Here is a 22,501-nt window from a genome sequence, read left to right on the forward strand (position 1 = left end):
GAAGGCCAACATGGCACTTTCCACCCAGAATGGGTGCAATGAGGATTATAGCAGGATGGTCTCTAGCAAGTGTTGCCCCCAGGGGTCTTAGAGAGATTACTCTCACTTGAACTCTTTTCAACTAAGAGTGCTCAATCTTCATCTATCCACTCCAAATATAGGAGGAAGGTGGGCAGTGGTACTAATGATCCCTAAGTACCTACAAGGCATGTTGATTTCTAGGTACTGGCTGGTGGGCTGACCTTGGGTGATTCTGGTAGCATATGGCTCTTCCTGAGCTCATTCTAACAGAAGTTGAACCCTACATCCAAACAGCCTGCTGTGACTTGGACCACCTTGCTGAATGGGCATGGTTAACTGGGAGAAGGGTATGAGAATCACTTAGATGAAAGAAAGAAATTACTAGGTGCAAGAGGGAGGAAGAGAGACCTGGGGCTAAGAAACTAAAATCGTCCAGCAACAAGAGATCTTCAGAAGGCTGTAAATAGCAACAGAAGTAGCCAGGAAAATGGTAGAGAAATCAGTGGGAAGACCTAGATTCTATCTCTGTGACCTTTAGATAAGTGTTCACCTCTGAACCTCAATGTCCTCCTCTGAAAATAAAGGCTGACTTGGACCAAGCTTCCTCCTGGCTTTGAGGATCTGATTCTAATGCTGATTGAATGGTAGAAGTTGGGCATCTCTGCTTAGTGCTGTTTTATTAAGAAAGAACCCTGAACCCTTAACTTGGCCCCTGCCCTCCCCACTCTGAGACCGTTTCATGATATACCTAGATATCTCCTTGGCCAGAGACCACAGTAGGGAAGAGATGGACCATCTGAGCAAAAAATGAACATCACCAAGCAAACCAAGATTTGCCTCCATCCCCTAAACACTGACCATAAACAAGGATGTTTAACTTTGAAAGAAGACTCAGTGACCATCCTTCGACGGGCTAAACTGGCAGCAAAGAGAAGACATAGGAGGGAAATAGAGCCAAGATAAATTACAAGTTGCCTCAGATACTTATGTCAGTGGTCATGTAAGGAGAAAAGACTTCATCCTATAATCCTTAATCCTGTAGAATAGAGAATATCTTCTATAGTTCCTGGGAATAGAGAAGCTCCTTGTTACTCGAGGCATTCAAGCAGAAGTATGGCTCCTATATGACCAACTTGACACGGATAGTGTAGTGGGGAAACCAGCTCTGTATGCAAGGTGGTCTCAGCGTCCCTTTAATTGGCTCCAAGGGCCTGCTGCATGCCCCCAGTGGGGAAAAAGGCAGGCACCCTCCTCCGAGGGCTGAGTTAGGACATGGTGGTGTGAAATCAGCTCCTTGGACTCTCCTGGGCTCCAGACTGAGACACCTGTCTCAGTTCTGTCAACAGCCAGGCTGTGACACTAAGCAAATCACCCTCTCAGTGCCTTGGTGTTGTCATAGATCAGATCACACCCCCCAACCATTTGAAGGCACCTCGTACAAAGGTTTTCATGAGAACCCCACATTGATTCCAGGCACACTCTTCTGAAGCATAAAGCATTCTGCAAATGCATTAGGGCTTTTATACCTCTGACCCCCTAGAGTCAACAATCTCATCCAAGAAAAAAAAAAAAAAAATTGAACTGCTGCTATTCTCTGGACAGATTTTAGAGCCCCAAGTAGGGCCTCCCATAAAACAAAATCTTAAAACAAGTGAATCAATAAAGACCTTGAAGGTTGAGAACTGTCAACTTTGGCCTAGAGAATCTGAGGTTCGCAGACTCCTTCGAAGGCCCTGTGTCCTGGACGAAGGGGAAATTTCAACATGGGATGTAGCATTAAAGTACATGCACAGCCTTTTCAGAGGAGTCTTGAATGCTCCAGTGTTTCAGCCCATTGGCCCAAATGCTTGGGACTGGTGGCATTCAGGTGTTGTCTCCTTTAAGAAATCCTATAGGTCTACTCTTTCTAGGGAGCAAAGCCTCCTTTTTGGGAGATCTCGTTGGGGCCTTGAGACAGGCCAGTAAACCGTGTTCCTTCTGAGTATAGCCAAGGTCCATTTCCATGCAAGAGCCATGAACTTCGTTTACAAAAGAGGAATGGGAGGATGGATGAATGGGTGATTTTTAGAAAATGGCAGGGATGGTAATGAGGGAAATTAAAGTCCCCTCAGTGAATTTGGAGGTCAAACTGTCCTTTAATCCTGTTACTATAAGAGCCTCCAATGTGCCATATTCTACAGCCTGAACTACCCCCACCCCCTCCCCCAAGAGGATAGCAGGTCTTCCGTTTGGGGTCATCCCCTATTGAGAGTAGGGAGGAATTTCTACACTACTCAGACAAAATTGTCCCCTGAGATTGGCAAGTTCCCAGTAGGCCAAGACATAGCTCCTTGCCTCTAAGCTCTTCCTGAGACCAATGTGAACTTTACCCTATTTACAAATCAAATGCAATTAGAGACGATATTTCTTGAAATAGATATGTATTTTTAATGAGGAATGCCCTGTCAATTTTCATGAGGAAAAGGAATCACAGCCACATACTAATACCCATTCTCACCCAAGCATTCCAATACTATAATTCTTATTTATGCAGGTAGGTGCTGCACAAAATCATCAATAAGAGGGAAATAGATACTCTGGGGTTCCAACAATTTTCCCGTTTCCCCTGACAATTCCAGTTGCATGGTAAATTGTTGGAACTGGAGGTGACAAAATTAAAAATGTCTTTTATAAGTTAATGTTATTGGCTTTGGATTATACCATTTCTAGTTTTCTTGTTGATAGTGCATACCAGTTTAACAAAGTGCATGCTTTTTAAAAAATGTTTGAACTGGCAAGCTAAAATGATCTGGGTCTTCTTGCCCACCCGCCCTTAAAAAACATTAATATAATTTAGAACCTAGCATTTAGAAAATATGGCCATGACACATCAGGGATAAGGACTGCTTAATGAAACATGCTTGATTTGGCAAAAGACGATAAATCAAAAACCTTGTGGGTTTTGTCTTTCCGTTTTGTTTGGAAGCAGCCAAAAGCAGGCTATGACGTGTGATGGGAAAGAAAACGGAATACCTAATACTTCCCGTTTTGTCATGACACACGTGCACACAGAAGCGCACACACAACACACACACACACACACAGTCACTCAGTCCTTACGGAGGAAAAGAGAAAGGAGTTAGGTCAGAGACACCACTAAGGGTGGGCGATTGAAGGCTGAGCGTGATGTGCAGCTTTGGGGTGGGTATCCTCTCAGCTCTGTCTCCGTGGTCTTGGTCTCACATCTGTCCCGGGAAAACCACTGCAGAGATGGGGTGGGTGGGGTGAGAAATGTAAGGCATAGTCTGCTGAGAAGGAAGGAGGAGATCCATGCTTCATGCTCAGATGTGAGTTTCAGAGGAGGATGGACCTGTATTTCCCTTTTGGCCTGCCCTGTCTGGCTGGAAAGGTGGGGGAAAATGAGACCAAGAGACCAAGAAAGGAGGAAGGAAAGAAAGTAATAATGATGACAATAATAATAATAAATAAATAAGAAAAGACGAGTTGGACCAATGGAAATTAACACCAACTATGACAAATGACTTTTCTGTCCCATTTCCCTCCCCACACCTAAACGGACTTCCGGCGTTTCATCAGCCTCTGGTGGTCGGTAAAGCTGTGTAACCCAGGAGAGATGGAGCTAATAGGCGATGGGAAGAGGCTGTTTTTTAATGTGCTTGGTGAGATCTCCTCAATCTTGTAAGAGATGGAGTGGAAGTAGTGGGGGGCAAGCTTGGCGCTGAAGGAGTTCTGCGGAGCCACCGAGCGGCCGCCATAGTCCTGCGAGCGGTAGCAGGTGCAGGAGCACACAGACTGCAGGTCCGGGACGTCCGCCTTGTACCTGGGCCGGCTGGGCCGCGGCTCCTCAGGGATGTGAATGACCATGCTGTTGCGGTTTCCGGCGAGGGATGCCCTCTCTTCAGCATCCCGCCGCTCATCTTCACTGTTCATGGTCAAGAACCTGAGGACGACCAGGTTGAGGAAGGCCCCGATGACCGTCAGCCCCACCAGGATATACATAAAGCTAAAGGCCACGTAGAGCGGCTTCTTCTGCAAGGCGCCCTTGGTCTGCAGGGCCACGTAGTCCCCGAACCCAATGGTAGTCAACGTGATGAAGCAGTAGTAGTAGGCGTGGAAGAAGCTCCACTCCTCACACTGGGAGAAGGCGGCCGCCCCGATGCACAGCGTCCCCATGCAGGAGAAGAAGCCCACAGTCACCATGTTCTCCATAGACACGTCAGTGTTGCGCATGCCACAGCACTTCTTAATGCGCTTCAGCAGGTAGCGCACGAAGGTGTTCATGCGCTCGCCCAGGCTCTGGAACATGACCAGCGTCAGCGGGATGCCCAGCACAGCGTAGAACATGCAGAAGGCCTTGCCCGCATCGGTGCCAGGTGCAGCGTGCCCATAACCTGTGGGAAGGGGATGAGAAGAACAGAGAGAGCAAGTGAGGAGGGGTCGACTTGGTGCAGTGCAATGCAGAGGGACCTGGTACTGGGGGAATTTCCTCTGCGGGGTAGAGGGGCACGGCCATATCTTGGAGGGAGGAGAACAAAGGAGAGCCACTTTCTTAGAAGTCACATGAGGTTGGGGGATGGCGGGGGGTAGGAACATTTCAGTAGGGAGGGGATTTGGGATGTGCTGGGATGCAAAGGAAGAGAAAAAGAAGAACCAATGTCACTTGCAATATGCCACTGAGAGGGGATGGAGGAACATTCTAATGCCATCTTGGAGCCACGTAAAGCCTTTAAAAAGAAAAAAGCAGATTCACTACTAAGAGAACTCCAAAAGTACCAAGCCCAAGCGAGAAACCTCTCTATGTCCACGATGGATTGACATGAAGAGTGCATTTTCAAAGAATGACACCTGCCATGGGCCAGGCACAGTGCTGAATCCTCTTACATACATCACCTCATTCTAGCCTCTAAACAAGCACGATGATTCCAACCCCACTGACAAGAAAACTGAGTTAGTTACTTAATAGCAGCGTAGCTTGATTTCTTCAGAGTTGGGATTTCAGCCCAGAGTTTTCAACTGCCAAGAATGAGGCTCAAAAGCAGAGACTTTGAATCAAGAGAGGCAATTGTGGAGTGAGATGTAAATGCCACGAAGGCATACCGTTAAAAACATTTTGTTCGCTGCTGTATTCCCTCATACCTAGAAAGTAAAATATTTATTTAATAAAGGAATGAATAAATTTGCACCACTTGATGAATGGAGCCTGGATAGAAATGAGGAAACAACCCTTAAAGACCTTATGTGTGTAAGTACTTCTGAAATTCTTGATGCAATTTCATTGTGTGGTTGCTGCAGGGAATCCAAGTCAAGCCTGTATTTCCTCACATTCGAAATGAAGGCAATGATGTTGAATAGGTGAAGTCAGCTGCAGGGTCACCCAAGCTGGTCAGTGACAATGTCAGAACCAGGATGGGATCTTCCCAATATGGCAGAAGGAACAAGAGACTCAGTAGGTTCAAACTGTGGGACTAACACTACCCAGAATAAAAACCTGGATCATGGACAACGTTTGGACTGAAATTTTGAAGGATGTACCTGGTCTTCCAACATCTAAAATCCTGTCCATCAAGATAGATTTCCCTGATGGGACCCTGTCACATATTCATGGTCACTTAGCTTGCTTCTTTACCTTGGGTTCCATAAGCTTTTCCAAACCCATGTGTCTTTATCTGTTACGTGGGATAATTGTTCTTAGGTGGCGTTGTATGGATCTGCCGAGAATCAGACAGCTCCTAGCCCAGAGTCTGATACACAGTAGGGACCTACCAGACCCCAGGATCCTCTACCACTCCCTCCCGCAGGAAGCTGCCTCTGACTGCTCTAGCTCGCACTTCTCCATCAGGGCTTCATTGCCTGTGGCTCAATCTGTCTGTCTCCTGTGGTGTGAATATGTGCCATGACCTACCTACCCCCATGGGCCAAACTCTCACTTGAAAAATGACATCACATGTTTGCCTCCAGAAGGCCTTCTCCCCATCCTCTCTGGCCCTCAATCCCAGCTAGTGCTGAGCTCTGACACCCCTCTGAAACCCCTTAGTCCTTATGAAAGAAGAGATGATATGACAAAGTTAGGCCAGAAAGGACAGGGTGGTTTTCCTAACAGGAAACAGAAAAGCTGAAATAATAGATATATCAATTGAAATTATCCAATCTGAAGAGCAGAGAGGAATAAAGATTGAAAATAAAGCCTGGGAGGAGCTGTAGGGCAATATCATAAGGTGTCCTAGAAGGAAAGAGAATGAGACAAAAAGAAGAAATAATGGCCAAAAGTAGCCAAATTTAGGTTGGGCACAGTGCTTCACGCCTGTAATCCCAGCACTTTGGGAGGCCAAGGCAGGTGGATCACTTGAGGCCAGGAGTTTGAGACCAGCCTGGCCAACATGGTGAAACCCCATCTCTACTAATTTTGTAAAAATACAAAAATTAGCCAGGTGTGGTGGCATGCACCTGTAGTCCTAACTACACAGGAGGCTGAGGAAGGAGAATCACTTGAACCCAGGAGGTGGAGGTTGCAATGAGCCATGACTGTGCCACTGCACTCCAACCTGGGTGACAGAGCGAGACTCCATCTCAAAAAAAAAAAAAAAGCCAAATTTGATGAAAGACACAAACGTATAGATTCAAGAAGCTCAGTGAACCCCAGTCAGGACAGATACAAAGAAAACCACATGCCAGAGTCAAGCTGCTTAAAGTCAGAGAAAATAATGAAAGTAGCCAGGGAAAAATAATATACCACATACAGGGGAACAACAATATAATATTGCTTACTTCTAAACATAAGCAACAGAGTCCAGGAAGCATGGCTGTAAAGAACTAAGACTGCTCACTGAGAATTCCATATCCAGAGAAATTATCCTTCAAGAAAGGCAAAACAAAGACATTTTCAAATGAAGTAAAACTAAGAGAGTTCATTACCAGCATATCTGCACAATAAGATTACTGAAGGCCGCTCTGTCTGGGGAGAAGGACACCAGATGGAAACTTAAGTCTTCAGGAAAGAAAGCACATCTTGGCAAACAAGTAGGGTAAACATAAAAGATGCAGGGGTGGGAATCCTACTGTATCTCCATATAGCTCACCTGTAGAGCTGATACGAAAAAAAGCCAGCCGGAATGCTGGAGAATAAAGGAGGTTGTTGGAAACTTATTAAGTGGTAATGTTCCACATGTGATATATTTACTGGAAGAAATCAACACGGCATTTTCTGGGTCAAAAACTGCATACCAGGTGCCAGGGTCCCCCACCCCGACTTCTGTTCCTGCTGGTAAAAATAAGCAGTTTGCCTTGACAGGGCTTGGACAGCAGTACACTGGTATGTCCTGTCTCAGGCTTATGTCAATTCTCCTGCTGTCTTACTAGAGCATGAAAGAACTTGATCATTGACACACCATAGTGTTTCTCACTGGTCCACTGCATCGATGACATCCCTTGGTAAGACACGTGCATAAGAGAGTATGGGAGATGAACAGCGCTGAGGTTCGGGGGTCTTCCCCATTAACACATTTCCTGGGGGCCCAGTGGTCTGGGGAACAGGACCATTCACTCTCAAGTGAGACAAGTTTCAGGACTCCCACGGCCTTCTAGGAAAAAGAAGGTGGTACAGAGTATCCTCCACTGTCCTATTTAGGCGGTCCCAGCCACACCCTGCTCTCTACCCTGGGAGCTACATCAAGTGTCCCTTTGCCCTCTGGTTTCCAGTTAGGTCTGTCCAATGGACAGCCCCAGTAGATCAGAGGAAGGGAAGAAGAGGAGGACTTCAGCAATTAGCCGCATCTGTCAGCAGGCTTACAGCAGCTACTCTCTACAAGTTCCAAGAACTGCACCCTTGGCATGTTAATAGCTCTCCACTGGTGCTCCACATGCCCCTCATTGCTTTCCCCCCAACCCTGCTTACGTGCTTACGTGCTCAAGAAGAATTTATAAATAGCCCATTTACTAATCATTCAGTGTGACAGCGCTATTTCCTGCAGAGACCCTGTTATACCATCTGTTTTCCCCTGGGTCTGCTTAACAAATCGGCTTATGATAGAACACTACAGGTACTGTGTACAAACAGGTCTGCGAATATCAAGTCCACATGTCAGATGTTCACAAATACCTGTACAGAACACACATATACGGCATCTATGAAGACTTCAGAGTATACACAGTGTACACTTGGAACCTAATGTGTAGAATAACGGCACATGTGACACAGTAGCACACTATATACAGATAGATTAGGCCAAGAGGCACATATAACTACAGCACACCCATATTCACCAGCAAATATTGTCTATGCAGTGTGTGTGCCTGTAGAACACACATGACACAGGCTGTGTATGTGCCACACCTATGTATATGCTGCAGACTGCACATGTTTTAGTAGCACACACCATGTCTACAGATTATATGTAGAAGATACAATAAAGAACATAAAAAATGCATGTATGCTGGACACGTGACACAGAAGATGGCCTCTAAGCTATTCCCAAGAGGAGAATGAGGTACAAATCTAATGCATTCCCCCAGCACCTGTGTGACAACTCAAGTCCTGAGAAGCTATTTTTTTCCCACGTGCAAATGAACGTATCCCAGCATCACCCGCCCGGGGGTCAGAAGATATACTCATTCATCTACTATTCAGACATCTCCATTGACTGTGCCCTGGGACCTGCTCTTGGCACAGGAGATTCCACAAAAACTTCTTTCCTGGAAATCTCCCAAGGGGATCCAGCCAGCCTGTACCCGGAGCCCTGCCCAGGGCCCAACACATGCAGGTGCAGATAGAGGCTGGGGCTTGGATGTGGAAAGGCCACAGGTGACCCCTGGGCTGTCTGTTCCTGGTTACCTCCTATCCCACCTGTGAACTCAGGAACAACACATGCCCAGGTGGATTTTCCCTCTAGGACTCCAGGCTCCTACAGCACCCTACCACCCCCTCCCCCAACCCCCAGGCACTACAAGGTGGTGACCTTCTCCATCTCTGAGGACCACAGAGGTGGCAGAATCTCAGAAGTCCCACCCACCACTGGTCACCCTTCCCTCATCATAAAGGGATCACTTATCCCTTTGGCAATGAGACTTCTGAAATGGATCTGCACAAAATTCAGGAGGCACACACAGGGCACCAAAGGTAGAGATAATGAAACCAGGACTCCCGGAGGGGCGCCTCGGACTGCGGGTGAGATCTAGCCGAGCAGCCTCAGTCACTCAAACCGCTTCACAGACGTGTAAGATGAGGCTGCAGGAGGGAGACTGGACCAACTCACAGCCGCCCCGCAAGAGGCCACATCATCCTTACCCAACCCAATGCCTGGCACCCCCTACAGGCACCCAGCCAACAGCAGGGCCCTAAGCCAGAGCCCCACCAGCTGAAGAATGCAAAGACCACACACAGGGTACAAAGCCCCTGCACACAAGGGACGCAGCCAGCCCACACTGCTCATCTCCAGAGCTTCACCGCCTGTTTTGCTGACATCTAGGGGGATGCTGAGTTAGAGACATGCCTGCCTTTGGGACCTGGTACTGGTCCAGATGGTCACAAGAAGTGAGGCCTCTGGGTGTGAGGTTAACCATAGTGGCGCTGGTGACAGACAGCGCCGACAGCCTGAAATTCGGTTTCCAGCAGTGCTCACACAGCAGCGGCATCCCCCACACCATCCTTCCCAAGAATTCCAGGATGCCGGCACAGTTCAGGGACCCTGGAGGGAGCTTACAGTCGGTTCCGGTTGAGTGGCTGTCCCAGCTTTCTCAGCCCGCCTGGCCCCTGCATCACTCAGTGCTTTGGGCTCTAGGGTCCTGCTCTCGCCTACCACCCCGCCTCCCCTGCCTGCTCAGCTTTGCCGACAGGTAGCAGTGCCCAGGACCAGGCAGGGTGGGTAGATGTGAGTGGTGAAGGAGATCCAGGAAGACCCCCAGCTCAGCCCAGCCCCTGTCCCAGCACATGGAACCAACCCCTCGAGTGGCAGCCCCACCCAGGGATCTGGAGCATCCTAGGTCACCTGCTAAGTGAAGCCAGCCCTAGAAGAGAAGCTCCAGTTCACCTGGCCCATCTCCACAGTCAGAGGCAACTGACACCCGGGGGCCAGTGATGCCCAACTCCACAGGGCAGGCCGGTGACGGGGTTCCTGCCCTACAGATCTGGAAAGGGGACAGTCATTGTAAAAATAGCAAAGCCCACTTGGAAAAGCTGACTCTGCACTATGCACTATGACTACTGAGCACCCTGGGAGGACCCCTCTGCTTCCTTATCTGTGAAATGGGGCGGAGGACGTGCATCAGAGCAGAATGAGAATCAGGCCCCTCCCAGAATTGGCCAAATTCATGGGCCCCCTCACCGAGAGCTAGGCCCTGCAGCCTCTGAGCTGAGCCCCACTTCCAGCCACTAAGCGCCTTCCAGCCCCTAAGGGCCCATGTGGATCTGTAGCCAACGATGTCTGGGCCCAAGGGAACTGACAGCCTGCCTGCTTCCACAGGGCCTTCTTAGCTGGTTACTAGATGCCTCTTCCAGCCCCGAACCCTGGTGGAAAGCTGGGGGCTCCCAGGATAGCACCCACAGGCTGTACTCCTCACCTATCCAGACACTGACTGGCCCTGCTGGGGAGTCACAGCCTGGGCCACCTTGGGCCAGACCGTGAGCTCCCGGGGAGAGCAGAGCCCACTCCTGACACAGCTGTGCAGATCCCAGAGCCCAGCATGGAGGAGAAGGTAACACGTGGTATCTCCAGATGCCTTGCTGTGCAAGTGACTTCCATCTTCCCAGGCCTGCCTGGAAGTCCCAGCCAATCCCTAAGCCCAGGGCCCAAGGTGGCTGGGGGCAGCTTTGCCCAAGACACAGCGTCACCCAGCCTGATTTTCATGGCCTCTTTAATATACTTAGTGGGTCTCTTTGATCTGTCCTGGGAGAGGCTTTGCAGAGAGGCAGCCTTCATCTCTGCTGCAGCTGGCTAACAAAACAGGAAAAAAAAAAAAAAATAGGCTCCATCTTCCCAGAGGGGAGAGAGGCAGAGGACAAGGATAATAAAACTAATCATTTATATTAGGTCTGGAGCTCCCCAAAAAACCAGCTGTGGCTGGAAGGCAGCACTCACTTCAAGACACCTGCCACTCCCCAGTGGCTCCTGCGAGATTTCCCAGAAGTCATGGCAGCCACCAGGTACCAGAAGCTTCCCAGCTTCTCCTGTTCTGAACAGCACTATTTCACTTAAAGACACTCTAAGCACATGGGACATAGTAGTGCAAGATGCATACTATATACATGTAGGTTAGACCATAAGAGGCACCTGTTCTGAGCTCCATATTTTAATTAAAAACACTCAAAGTATCCAGTGGGCTGTCCGCACTGGAAAAAGGCAAATAGGGCAGCCTGGGCCAGGTGGACTGCAGACCAGCCTCGCTCCTGCACTCCAGCACTCAAGAGCTGTCTGTGGCTCCCCATGTCCCCCCTGGCAATCTACGTACATCCACACCTGACCATGAGTGACCTTCACAGACTTAAAGGGTAAAAACCTCTGCCCTCCACTGTGGAGCTTATTCAGGGGAGAGGTAGATAGAGCAGGGCCTTTACCTTCCTGCCTCTGCAGCATTACTACGCCCCAGCCATTACCCCACTTACCTGATCCCTTGACCAGAAGCCATCAAGCTGAGCTTTGAATTCCCACTGCAGTGGGGTGGACTGGAGGAGCTCAGCCCCTGGTGTCAGGCCAGTCCAGGTTTGAGCCCTGACCGTGCCCTCGTAGGGACTGTGGATGGTCACCTCCCTCCCTGGGCCTCTTTCTCTTCTGTCACTGCAACCCCAGTCTCCCAGGGAGCCTGGCTGTTCCAGGAGCTGGAGCCACTGTCGTGCAGGTGAGGGGTGCCCATGCCTGTTTCCCCCAGCCCACAGTTCCCTGGGACAGGCTGCCCAGCACGGGAAGGAGATGGCCATACAAGTATTTAGACACTGAGAAATTTCCTGCTGGAAGACAATGAAATATTTATAAAGGACATGCAAAGTGTGTGCTGGTAAGAATTAAAACAGCCACAAATTCCATTAAAGAATGACTCAGGCTGGCTTGGAGGAGGAGCAGGCTGGAGAAGACAGCTGCCCTTGGGCCTCGGGCTTCCCACCTGGCTCCCACGGAAGCCTGCGGCAAGCATCCCACTCATCCTCCCACGAGCATCGGCCCCGCTCAGGCCCCCGAATGAGCTCAGCATGATTTAAACCCAGGCGTCTGCAAACACCAAAAGCAAGGTGATGCATGGGTCACGTGTAGGGTGGGCAGGAATCAGTGGGTCCCGAAGTCTGGGTCTGGCTCCATCTCCTACTTACTAGGACCTTGGGCAAGACATCTGAGATCCTCTAAGCCTTAACCTTCCCTTCTGGCAAGGGCAATATGGAATGAAGCAGCCTCGTCCAGCGGCACAGCACTTTACACTTGACAATACTTTTCCCAACTCATTCTCTCATGGATAAGGGATAGCAGTGGTGGTGGGTCAAGTCCTCCTCCTGCATTATAACACAACCCCAATTTCTACTGGGCACTACACACAGGCTTGGTCTCCTGTTCAATCCAAGAAGGGAACAGTACTTTGCAGGCACTCCGATGGTTTCAGCAAAAGCCTCGGGGTTTGGGGCTTGATGGTGACTCAAAGGCTTCTGCTTTTTCCTGCCAGACTGGAGGGTGCCAGGGGGTGAGGTCTGGAGCTCCTGCAGTCATTTCACGATCAGGAGGATGAACTCAGCCACAGAAGACAACATCCCGACCCCTATCTCAGAGATGGGAAGCTATACAGAGATGTTTCACCCTGCATCTAAGCCTGTCCTACCCGGAGGCAGCCCAGCTCACGGACAGTTCATTCTGTCCCCCCGTAAATGTGTTGGCTTTAGCCAGGGTTTCACTGTAAGTGATTAACACCCAACCCGGAGTACACATCCTAATATCCTAGCAAGACTGCAAATAACCCACAACAGTTTTGTCAGCAAAGCACTTTGCAATTCACACTCCCCTGTGTCTCTTGTGGTTTCTCTTAGAAGCTACCTCTGATATGTATGTCCTGGGGAGAGGGGCTGGAAGGTAACAGGGCTGTGAGCAGGGAATGGCCAGCTGGCAGGCCAAGGCCTCTCAAAGAGCAGCTGCTCCCATCCTGGCCCCAGGACGGTGGGCCAGGGTGACTCAATTCCGAGTTTTAAAGAGAAGCTGAAAATATGGATTTTTAAAATGTGGTATCTAATTAGCGTCCAATTAAACATTTGAAAACATGGCACAGGCCAAACAAAATAAGATGAAAGAGACCATCTGTCTCAAACGGAGGCCACACATGCTCCAGAAATGGCAAAGAAGGAAGAGCGAGAACAGAAGAGACCTGGAGTTGTGGGGGAGGAGGGCGGCAGGAGAGCGAGGCGAGTGGGGGTCAGTGAGACCCACAAAATGCACAGCTCTCCATCTCCTTTGCCTTTCCTCCCTCGGGGCGAGGCCGCCCGGGACAAGAATCATCAGTTGGCTCCATCCATTTCGCAGATGCAGAAACAAAGGCAACATAGAAGCACCTCCAGCACTGGGCTGAGGTCAGCCCTGCCCTGCACAGAGTGCCGAGGAGCCCCATACCCTGGCCGGCACGGTCGTTCTGGGTAATCTAAGGCCCCTTCCCACAATCGCCGTGGAGAACTGGAGCCCCAGGCCCTGGCCCCTTCCACAGATGGGAACACTGAGGCCCTTGTTCATGCCGTCCAGGCAGGGCATGGCCCCCTTGTCTTCCACATTCACCCACGCTCCAGGGTGCCAAGGCCCCAGCCCTGAGCTGCCCTCAGAGCCCTGGCAACTGGCTTATTCTCAGGCTTGGCACCCTGTGTTCCCTGAAGGAAAATCTTGGCAGATTTGGTGTGTTATTTAATGAAAGCAATTTCCTCATATGATTTATTATTAATTCTCAAAAAGAACTTCAGTTCCCTGTTGGTTACCCTTCATTTGATGTCTTAAGGGGGGAAATGGACTAAATATATAAAATATATTTCTAAAACAGATGAGCCTGCAAAGCACAAATTTCCAACAACGTTCACGAAGGCCTTTCTCCTCTTCTGCTGCATGTAGGGCCTTGAGTGAGGCCCCGTCGGGAGAGCCCTAGGGCCCCTTCCTGAGGAAGGCCAGCCTCAGGGAGCCCCAGCGCCGGGCCCAGGGTTGCACTGGGTGGACATCTCGTCCCTGGTTGACCCATGGTTATCACTGACCCAGCACCTCCCACAGTGGCCTCGGCCAGCCTGGCTCCAACTGCAGTCGGCCACTTTCCAGCTCTGTGGCTTCACCTCCCATGGGCCCCAGTCCCTTCTCATTATGAGGACCCAGCCAAGATTAAATGAAGCGTCTTCATCCCCTTTCTATGGATTGGAAGGCTGAGCCTCGGTATACATCAGCTGTCATAGTTACGTGTGCTTCTCCTTTAGTCCCCACAGCGACCTCACCAGGTGGCATCAGGAAACACCCTCTGCTGGCTGGGGCCGAGATGCACGCGGGGGCGCCCTGGGGAGGGCAGAAAGGCCTACACAGCGTGCCCCAAGATGTTCTCCACTCCTGGCTCATACCCAAACACCAAAGAAATCTGTTCTTAAAGCATTTTTAGCAACTTCACACCTAGGCATGTCACTAAAACCTAAACAAATATTTGTACCCATGTATTCACAGCCTAGCTTCACAACAGTCCAAACGTCCGTCGGTGGACGGACGCTTAAACAAACGCGGTCCATGTGTACAACGGAATGTGTTCAGCCTTAAAGAGAGATGCAGTCCTGACGGGCGTTACAGTGCAGATGAACCTTCGTCAGCTCAAGCTGGGCTGCCATAACAAAATACTATACCACAGCCCTGGGAAGCTTCAGCAAATGACACTGATTTCTCCACAGTTCTGGAGGCTAGAACTCCACAATGAAAGGGGGGAAGATGCGGTTTCTGGTGGGGGCTCTCCCGGGCTCTGAGGCGGCCACCTTCCTGCTGTGTCCCCAGATGGTGCACAAAGAGACAGTGTCCCCGTATCCCTTCCTCTTCTTAGGAATCCTAAACCTGCTGGATGAGGGCTTCACTCATGTGACCCCATTTAACCTCAGTTACCTCTCCTAAAGGCCCCATCTCCAAATACAGTCACATTGGAAGTTAGGGCTTCAACGTGAATTTCGGGAGAACACAGTTCAGTCCATAACCTTGAGTGACAGAAGCCAGTCATGAAAGAACAAGTATTGTAGGACTCCACAAACACTAGAACAGGGACGCCTATGGGGACAGAAAGCAGGTTAGTGGTTGCCTAGGGGTTGCAGGGGGAGGGGGTGTGGTGAGGGGGCGCGAAAGGGTAAGGGGTTTCTTTTGGGGGTAAAGAAAATGGCTCGGAACTCAGTTCCAGTGGTTGTACAACACTGCACTAAATTGTACACTGAACTATACTCTTTGAAAAAGGGAATTTTGCAACATGCATTTTACCCCAATTTTGAAAAAGCATTATTTTTAATGCTTCTAAGCTTTAAAAACTCTTAAGCTGAGCCTCAGAGGATGAGGAAGTGGTGGAGGTGAGGCTTTGTGGGTGCTGGAAGGAAAGGGTCTGCTGACAGGGGCTTGCTACGGGCCTGGAAACGCTCTGCAGAATCCCGGGCTCTGCCGCTGCCGCCGCCCCTCCTCCCCGGGGCCTCTCTCCCGGAGGATGCAGGCCTGGGCCAGCCCCTAATCCTAGAGCCACACAGCAGCAACATCCGAGGCTCGCTGGTCCCACTTAGCCACTCACCCTCTTCCACCCACTCCAGCCTCCAGGCACAGGCTGCAGACACAGGCCTGGGCCTGCACCGTATCTGCCAATGGGAGGCCCGTGGAGTGGCTTTGGGGTGGCAGCTCGGAGAGGGTGTAGGTGAACCTCTCTGGTCCGGGGCCTTGGGCCTGCCCAGGGACACAGAGGGGAAGACAGGTGCGTAGAAGGCCTTCTCCTATGAAAGGGCCACACAAGCGCACTGCACATCATGTGTCCTGAGTAGGAGGCTGACGGCAAGGTGGGTGGAGAAGGCTGGGGTCAAGACACACCCCTTCTCAATCCCCCAAAATATCGAAGGCTGGGAAACACAGAAGCCTGCAATCACACTCTTGCGAGAGGCTGGAGGTCATCCATCCCCGAAGCAAGTCTGCTTCTGAAAGAGGCTCCTAGAAAGTGTTGCCAGGAAAGAGCCGAATGGGCCACAAGGACGGAGAGCCTCGGCCTCAGGGGCTCCGCTCCCTGCAAGAGGCGCTCTGCGCAGCGCCGGCCACCGGAGAGGCAACGGCGCCCTCTGGCGGGCGCTCGGGCGACTGCAGGGACACGGCCGTGGGTGCGGGTCGGCCGCCCACGTTTTCCGGTGACTGCGTCCAGAGCCCAGGAATCATCCGGGAAAAGTCGCTAATCTTTCTTTCTCATAGATGAGATGTCATGTGATGAATGTTTTCTCAGAAGCTGCCATCCATCAATGGCCTTTTAGCATGGACAAAAGATAAATAATGGTAACAATAACGACCACCAGATATTGTGGGCTGGCGTTGGCCAGGGACTGCGCTAAAATATTTTCCCTTCCTCAACCCACTGGTTCTGGGGAAGGGGATACCCTTTGCAGGGTCAATGGTATTCTCTCTGTGGCATGGGTGAGAAAACGCCCTCTAGCCCTGCGCAAAGCATGTTCCCTTTGTACGCCCCCCAGCTAGCCTTATGTGATCTTCAGCCTCTGCACTCAGAGCCTGGCCCTGGCTGCAGGCCGGGCGCCCACACCTGGTCAGGCACTCCAGAGAAACCTGCATTTTCCTGCTGGCCGCCTCCATCCCTTTCCAGCAAAATTCTCCTCACTCCCTTCCGTTCTACTCTCTTCCCACCACTAAATAATTCCTCTCCCACTCCAAAAAAATTTTTAGAAATACTACAAGAAAATGTGGGGAAACAAGCCTAAATTTAAAAAACAAAGTACGGAGGGAAAAATGTATATAAAATGTGGCTGACTTTTGAAAAGTCTATGATAGAAGAACTGAAAATCAAGCTAGGTCCTAATACCCTCTGTAAGTAATAATTAATACATTTTGTTTTAAAGAAGTGAAATCAAATCAAACTTTAATTCCCGTTTTGTTTCTGCTGGATTCTCATTTAGGGCTAATTCACCCTGCAGGGCCTGAGAGGGAACAGGCAGAGTTCACCCTGGAAGGATCTGCGGGTCAGAAGAACAAGAGCCTTGAATGCCGAGTTATTGGGAGCTGTAAGTTCCGGTCAAACCAGACCAGGTGAGAACCATAAAATCTGATGCCTCTTGGGAGGTCTGACAGTGGAAATGCAGGTAAGACATGTTGCATGTGTGACTTCTAAAGCATTGCTTCCTAATAATGGGATCAGCTGGGATTTGCCACAATGCCCATTCTGTGTGGGAGGTAGGGGGTGGGGGCTGGGGCCTCTGCATTTCTAGCAAGTGCCTCATTGACACGAGTCACCACAGACCCCACATCATGCAAAAAAAGGGCCTCAAAAAAGCAGGAGCAGGCAAGATCTGTGGGGTGCCCCAGGCCTTGTTCCTAGCGTGTTTTCACTGTTAACACTGAACTCAGTGCACGCTGACAACGGGGTCAGCCCACGCTGGAGTCTGATGGCAGCAAACTGGCTTCCACCAGGGCCTCCCGCATGGAAGGATGCTCATTTTCTCAGGAAGCAACAGAAGCAGGTGGGTTCTAGCAGAGACAGTGTCCACCCACATATGTGACCTCCTCCTGCTCCCGGGCACACAGCTGGGCGACAGAGTCCCTCGCAAGTAGACATGGCCATGTGACTCAGTGCTGGCCAGCAGGGTTCCAGGCCTGGCCCACTAAAACCTGCCGTATGATTTGCTCTCTCTGACCCTCTCTGTTTCTGTCCCTGCCTCTGTTTCTCTCCCTGCTCCCATTCCCCCCGCTCCCTCCCTAAAGACAGAAGCCTCAGAACCTAAGGTGGGATGGTGCCTCCAGCTGTTAGGAGCCTGGGTTCTGAGTGACCACCTAGAGCAGAGCCCCTGCTGAGAAACAGTGGCTGTGATGCGTGAAGCCAGTGGCATTTGGGGGTGCATCTGCTATGTGCTTAAGATGATTCTGTACAAGCACAGAAGTTGAACTTGGAGAGCAAAGACGTACAGACAGGTCCACCCGACTTATTGTTCAACAAAATGCGAGAAGAAGCCCTCAGTTTGGTGCAGTCATGTCCATGGAACAGGTGAGAAAACTAGGGCTCAGGGACACAAGTTAGAAGTGGGGCGATCTGGCAGGGTGCAGCCTGCCGTGTGACGCTGACAGGCCATGTGCACATATGCAGACACAGGTACATACACACGTATACAGAAACATGCACACACTCACATACACGAATATAAATACACATGACATGCTTACATACACACAGACACGCTCACACACACACATCTGGCCCGAGGCATGTAGCTGAGGTATAATAGAAGCAAGATTAACCTGAAGACTGAAAGCCCTCCTCACTCCTTACCTAATTCTAGTAAACATGCAATAAATGTGAATGCCTGTAAGAGGCCTAGAATGCTGCCTGGCACATCGTCACTCAGTCTCCTTGTTGGCCCAACAATGCCAATCATGAGGACCTCCTAGAGCTGGGAGGAATAAATGAGTTCAGCCAAGTCCCTTGCCCAAGGACACACGACTAATAGGTGGCAATCTTGGATTGCTGCACAGCTACGGTGCTGACCTCCTTCCGAAAATGCTGCAGGCATACATGCACACAGACACACGTATACACTCAACAGGCACACTCAGAGACACGTACATACGCAGCCCAGAGGCCCGGCTCTCCCAGGCCCTCCCTTACATAACAGCAACCTGAGGTGTCTCCAAGTCTGCAGAGCAGAGTGGAAAAACCCAGGCTGCGAGGCTCACCAGCTCAGCCCAGCTGCTCTCGGTCTGTGCAGCCTCGGTACCTTGTGTCCTGGTCTCCCATCCTAGACGACCAACACCACACAGGGCCTTCCCCCAAGGCCTGCTGTGAGCATGAAGACGACGACACACAAAGCAAGGGGCACGGCCTCCCTAAAGGCAGGGGCCTCTCCCTGGAGCCTGCAGCCTTTCAATCTGCCCTTTGGTTCCCCCAGAAGCCCTGTAACTATTGGCATCGAGCCTGTCATAAGCATCCACTTGTCGTTTCTTCTGCTCTCCGCCCCAGGGCATTTGTGCCTGCCGCATACAGGCCTTATATATACCAGCAGTCCTTCTGGCACACCACACCTCGCCTGCTGGTTCACTCCCCTGTCCCTCGACCCAGGGGCTGGGACAGCTTAGCACGGTGGACTCATGGGGCTGAGTCAAGGAGCCCTACTACTTGGTTTCCTTAGGCTATCGGATCTCAAGTTTAAATGGCTTCGGGGACCAGGTAAGTGCCAGTCATGGGGAAGGTGATTCCCTGATGAAGAGGAGATCCTATGCCCACCTAAGGGGGCAGCTGACAAGCACCTCCAGTTACTGGCTTGAGGGAATATGGCTCAGGGAGGCCTGACCGACCCCTCATGGGAAAGGCAGGCATCCAGATGTACCTGTGGGTGGGCCATCGTGCCCCACGGCCTCCCTAGCCTCTTGTCTGCCCTCCAGATCCACCTTTCGTGGAGCCCCCACTGCCCTCAGTCTGCAGGTCCACTGGTGCTGGCCCTGCAGGACGGCACCATCCTGAGGTGCTCCCCAGGCGCTCACCTCTTTTCAGGAGCCCCTTTTATGGAAGCTGCCTGGATTCTCCATGAGGGTGGGGCCAGCTCTGCCCTGCTGGGTGGACTGTCCTGCCCAGAGCAGCAGGAGAGCCTTGAGGATGGCTCGGACCCCAATTTGTCTCCAGGTCCCCAGGGCACTTAGGAGGTAACCGTTCCCCAAACAGTTAGACACGGGAGGCTCGCACCGGTGCCGCCTCCTGAGATCATTTACCCTTGATTGAAACTGCAGGGAAGGGGAATCCTTGGGTGGAGGGGAGCAGGAGGAAGACAACAGCCATCAGCCGAGGCCTGCCCTGAGAGCCTCCGTGAGGGGACAAGGCCCCTCCTTGGGTGTTTTACAAAGAGCTTCTGGGACTTCATCTAAAGGGTGTTGCCTGGGTGATCAGCGGGCGGGGACAGCCACCTCCACAGCTGTGGTGCGAGGCGTCTAGGGCCAGCATCAGTGGATTCTCACAGACCACCGTCCGGGTCGTTCCCCTGCTGCATGAGGACTCCTGAAGGGTAAGTAAGGTGAGCGGCCAGCCTGGGGCAGGAGCAGGCAGTCCTGTCCGAGAACATTCTAGAGCCTGTCTTACTGCCGTGCATAGCTCCGTAGCCTGGTACATAGTAGCTCCTCATCAAAAATTGTTGAAACAAATAGATAAATGAGCACACAGAAGTGCACAACAAATGGTAGGGTGCCAGGCACTGTTCTAAACAGCAGAGTAACTATAGGAGGTTCAGGTACTGTCCTGTATCATAAACAGGAAAACGGAGGCCAGGGTGTCTGCCACCTGGTGCCTTGGCAAAAGGTGGATGCAAACCCAGAACCCTGTCCCGAACCTGTCACCCGGGCCACGTTGTTGCTAGGGCAGAGTCGGATTTTCTACATATGACGTAGCAGCATTGCTCACTGTCTCCTGAGGAGAGCCTAGCCCTGCCCCAAAGGGCCAGCGGAGGGGACCAGGGCCGGAAGGAGGACAGCAGCCTTCAAAGAGGCAAGTGAGAGTGTCAAAGGAGACAACACAGCTTAGGGCCCTGACACCAGGGTCCTGTGGCTTCGAGACTCTCCCAGGGTGTACACCTGTGTCCGCAGGAACAAGGGTGACAGTCCTGGGTGGCGGGGGCAGCTCCTCCCCCCGTGTATGGGCGGGTGAAGTGGTGTCCGGCATTTCCAGTGCCTGGTCCATACGGGTACCTTATGTCAGTCTTTCCCTCAACAGGTCATGACTGAGCACCTGCCATGGGCCAGGCACCGTGGTAGGTGCTGGGGAGTCAGGACCACGATGATAAAAATAGTAACAGTGACAACTTGATACTAACATTTCAGGCATCGCCATCGGCTCAGGGGAGCCCAAGACAGCTTTAAGTCAGCTGCCTCGTCAGCAGAGGGCACAGCAATCATGAGGGTATCTCGGGGCTAGGGGAGAACAGCTCCGGGGAAGGCCTCTGATGTCCTCCGTCAGCAGAGGAGAAACAGGCACAGTGAGGCAGCCACTCACCCAGGAGTTCACAGGCTGAGCCCCCTGACCAGCACCAGGCTCTAAATGGGAAACCTGGCCCTGGGCTCAGCACCCAGAGAGAAGGGGAGGGGGCCCGCCCCCCCCAGCTCCGAGGAAGTGGAGAAGCAGCTCAGGTACCTCCAGCCCTGCTAGAGGATGCGTTTACAAACAGGAGCCGGCCCCGATTCATCTCTCCAGAGCCACAGAGCCCTTTTAATTAAAGCGACTGCCCAGCTGTCTGAGGATGAAGAATGGCCCTCGGGGCGCAAGAGCAGCCCTGCATCTGTCTTGTTAGTGACTAGGTGTCCAGGACCTGGCGGGAGAGGGCTATCCCGTCCCACAGAGCGAGCAGGTGGCTGCTGTCAGGGCCACACGCTCTGCTCTGCCCCCACCCCAGGCCTCTGCCCCAGGAAGAAAGCGCAGAGCAGTTCAGCTCCATGGATGCTACAGGGGCGGTCCCTGCCTAGCTGCATGGTGCTCCTCTGTGGCCACCAGATTCTGGCCCGAGGGAGACTGGCCCAGGGAAGTTGGCCTTCAAGGGACCACCTGGGAAGAGCACTGGACTCAGAGTCAACCCCTAGGTTCAGGTTACAGCAAGGTCACTGTTGCCATTGGGGACTCAGTTTCCCCTGTCAGATTGTCCCGCCCTGTGATGTAGCTGTGAGGGTGCCACACTGGGCCAGCTGGCAAAGCACTTAACTCTGATGAGATGTGCCATGCATATAGGCGTCACTGTCTTTACGCTCAAAACAAAGCCGTCACTGGTGCCCATCTTCCTGAGAGCGCCGTGGTGGATATTAAATGAAATCACAATAGGAAGCTGTCCATAGATGTTAGTGGAAGCTGAGTCCCCTCCCTTGGCCCCATGGCTCCACTGATCAAAACCTGTCCCCCAGGAGGATCTATGGGCAAACCTGGGGCGGCAGCATAGCATGAAAGTCTCTCCAACCTTTTTCAAACAGGATGAAGGGGATACTGGGGGAGCTCTGGCCTACCTGAGAGCAGCTCACTCAGCCTCTCTAAGCCTCTGTTTTCTCATCTGTCAGAGGGAAGGGTGCCCCCGCATCTTTCCCACAGCATTGCGAGGTGGGCGCCATGCATACCACACACAGCCCAGTCCCTGCCAGCCCCAGTGATGTCTGTCTTCTCTCCCAAGCCAGCCCCAGGTGGCCCTATGTGTCTTTCTGCAAAATCCCATACCCCTTTACTTTTGAGGCCCCAACCACTCTCCCTCTGTCCCAGGCCAGGGTTTGTCAAAGCATGGCTACAGACCCTTCATGGGAATCTGTCAGGTGCTGGTCAAAATGAAGAGTCCAGGCCC

At 51.6% G+C, this 22,501-nt stretch overlaps 1 protein-coding gene across 2 annotated transcripts in view; it reads right to left on the reverse strand.

Moving 5' to 3' along the window:
- KCNK9 (potassium two pore domain channel subfamily K member 9) overlaps nucleotides 1–22,501 on the reverse strand; it is a 103,790-nt gene that overhangs the window by 13,622 nt on the left and 67,667 nt on the right. For both annotated transcript variants that reach the window (XR_004371009.2, XM_032760495.2), the window contains exon 2: nucleotides 3,571–4,412. Coding sequence is in view for 1 of the 2 variants with exons in the window: in XM_032760495.2 (XP_032616386.1) it covers nucleotides 3,571–4,412 (842 nt within the window). In the remaining variant the exon portion in view is untranslated. The remainder of the gene's footprint in view (nucleotides 1–3,570; nucleotides 4,413–22,501) is intronic.

The sequence above is a fragment of the Hylobates moloch genome, unplaced genomic scaffold (genome assembly GCF_009828535.3).
Source record: "Hylobates moloch isolate HMO894 unplaced genomic scaffold, HMol_V3 SCAFFOLD_9, whole genome shotgun sequence".
In the NCBI taxonomy this organism is placed as follows: Eukaryota; Metazoa; Chordata; class Mammalia; order Primates; family Hylobatidae; genus Hylobates; species Hylobates moloch.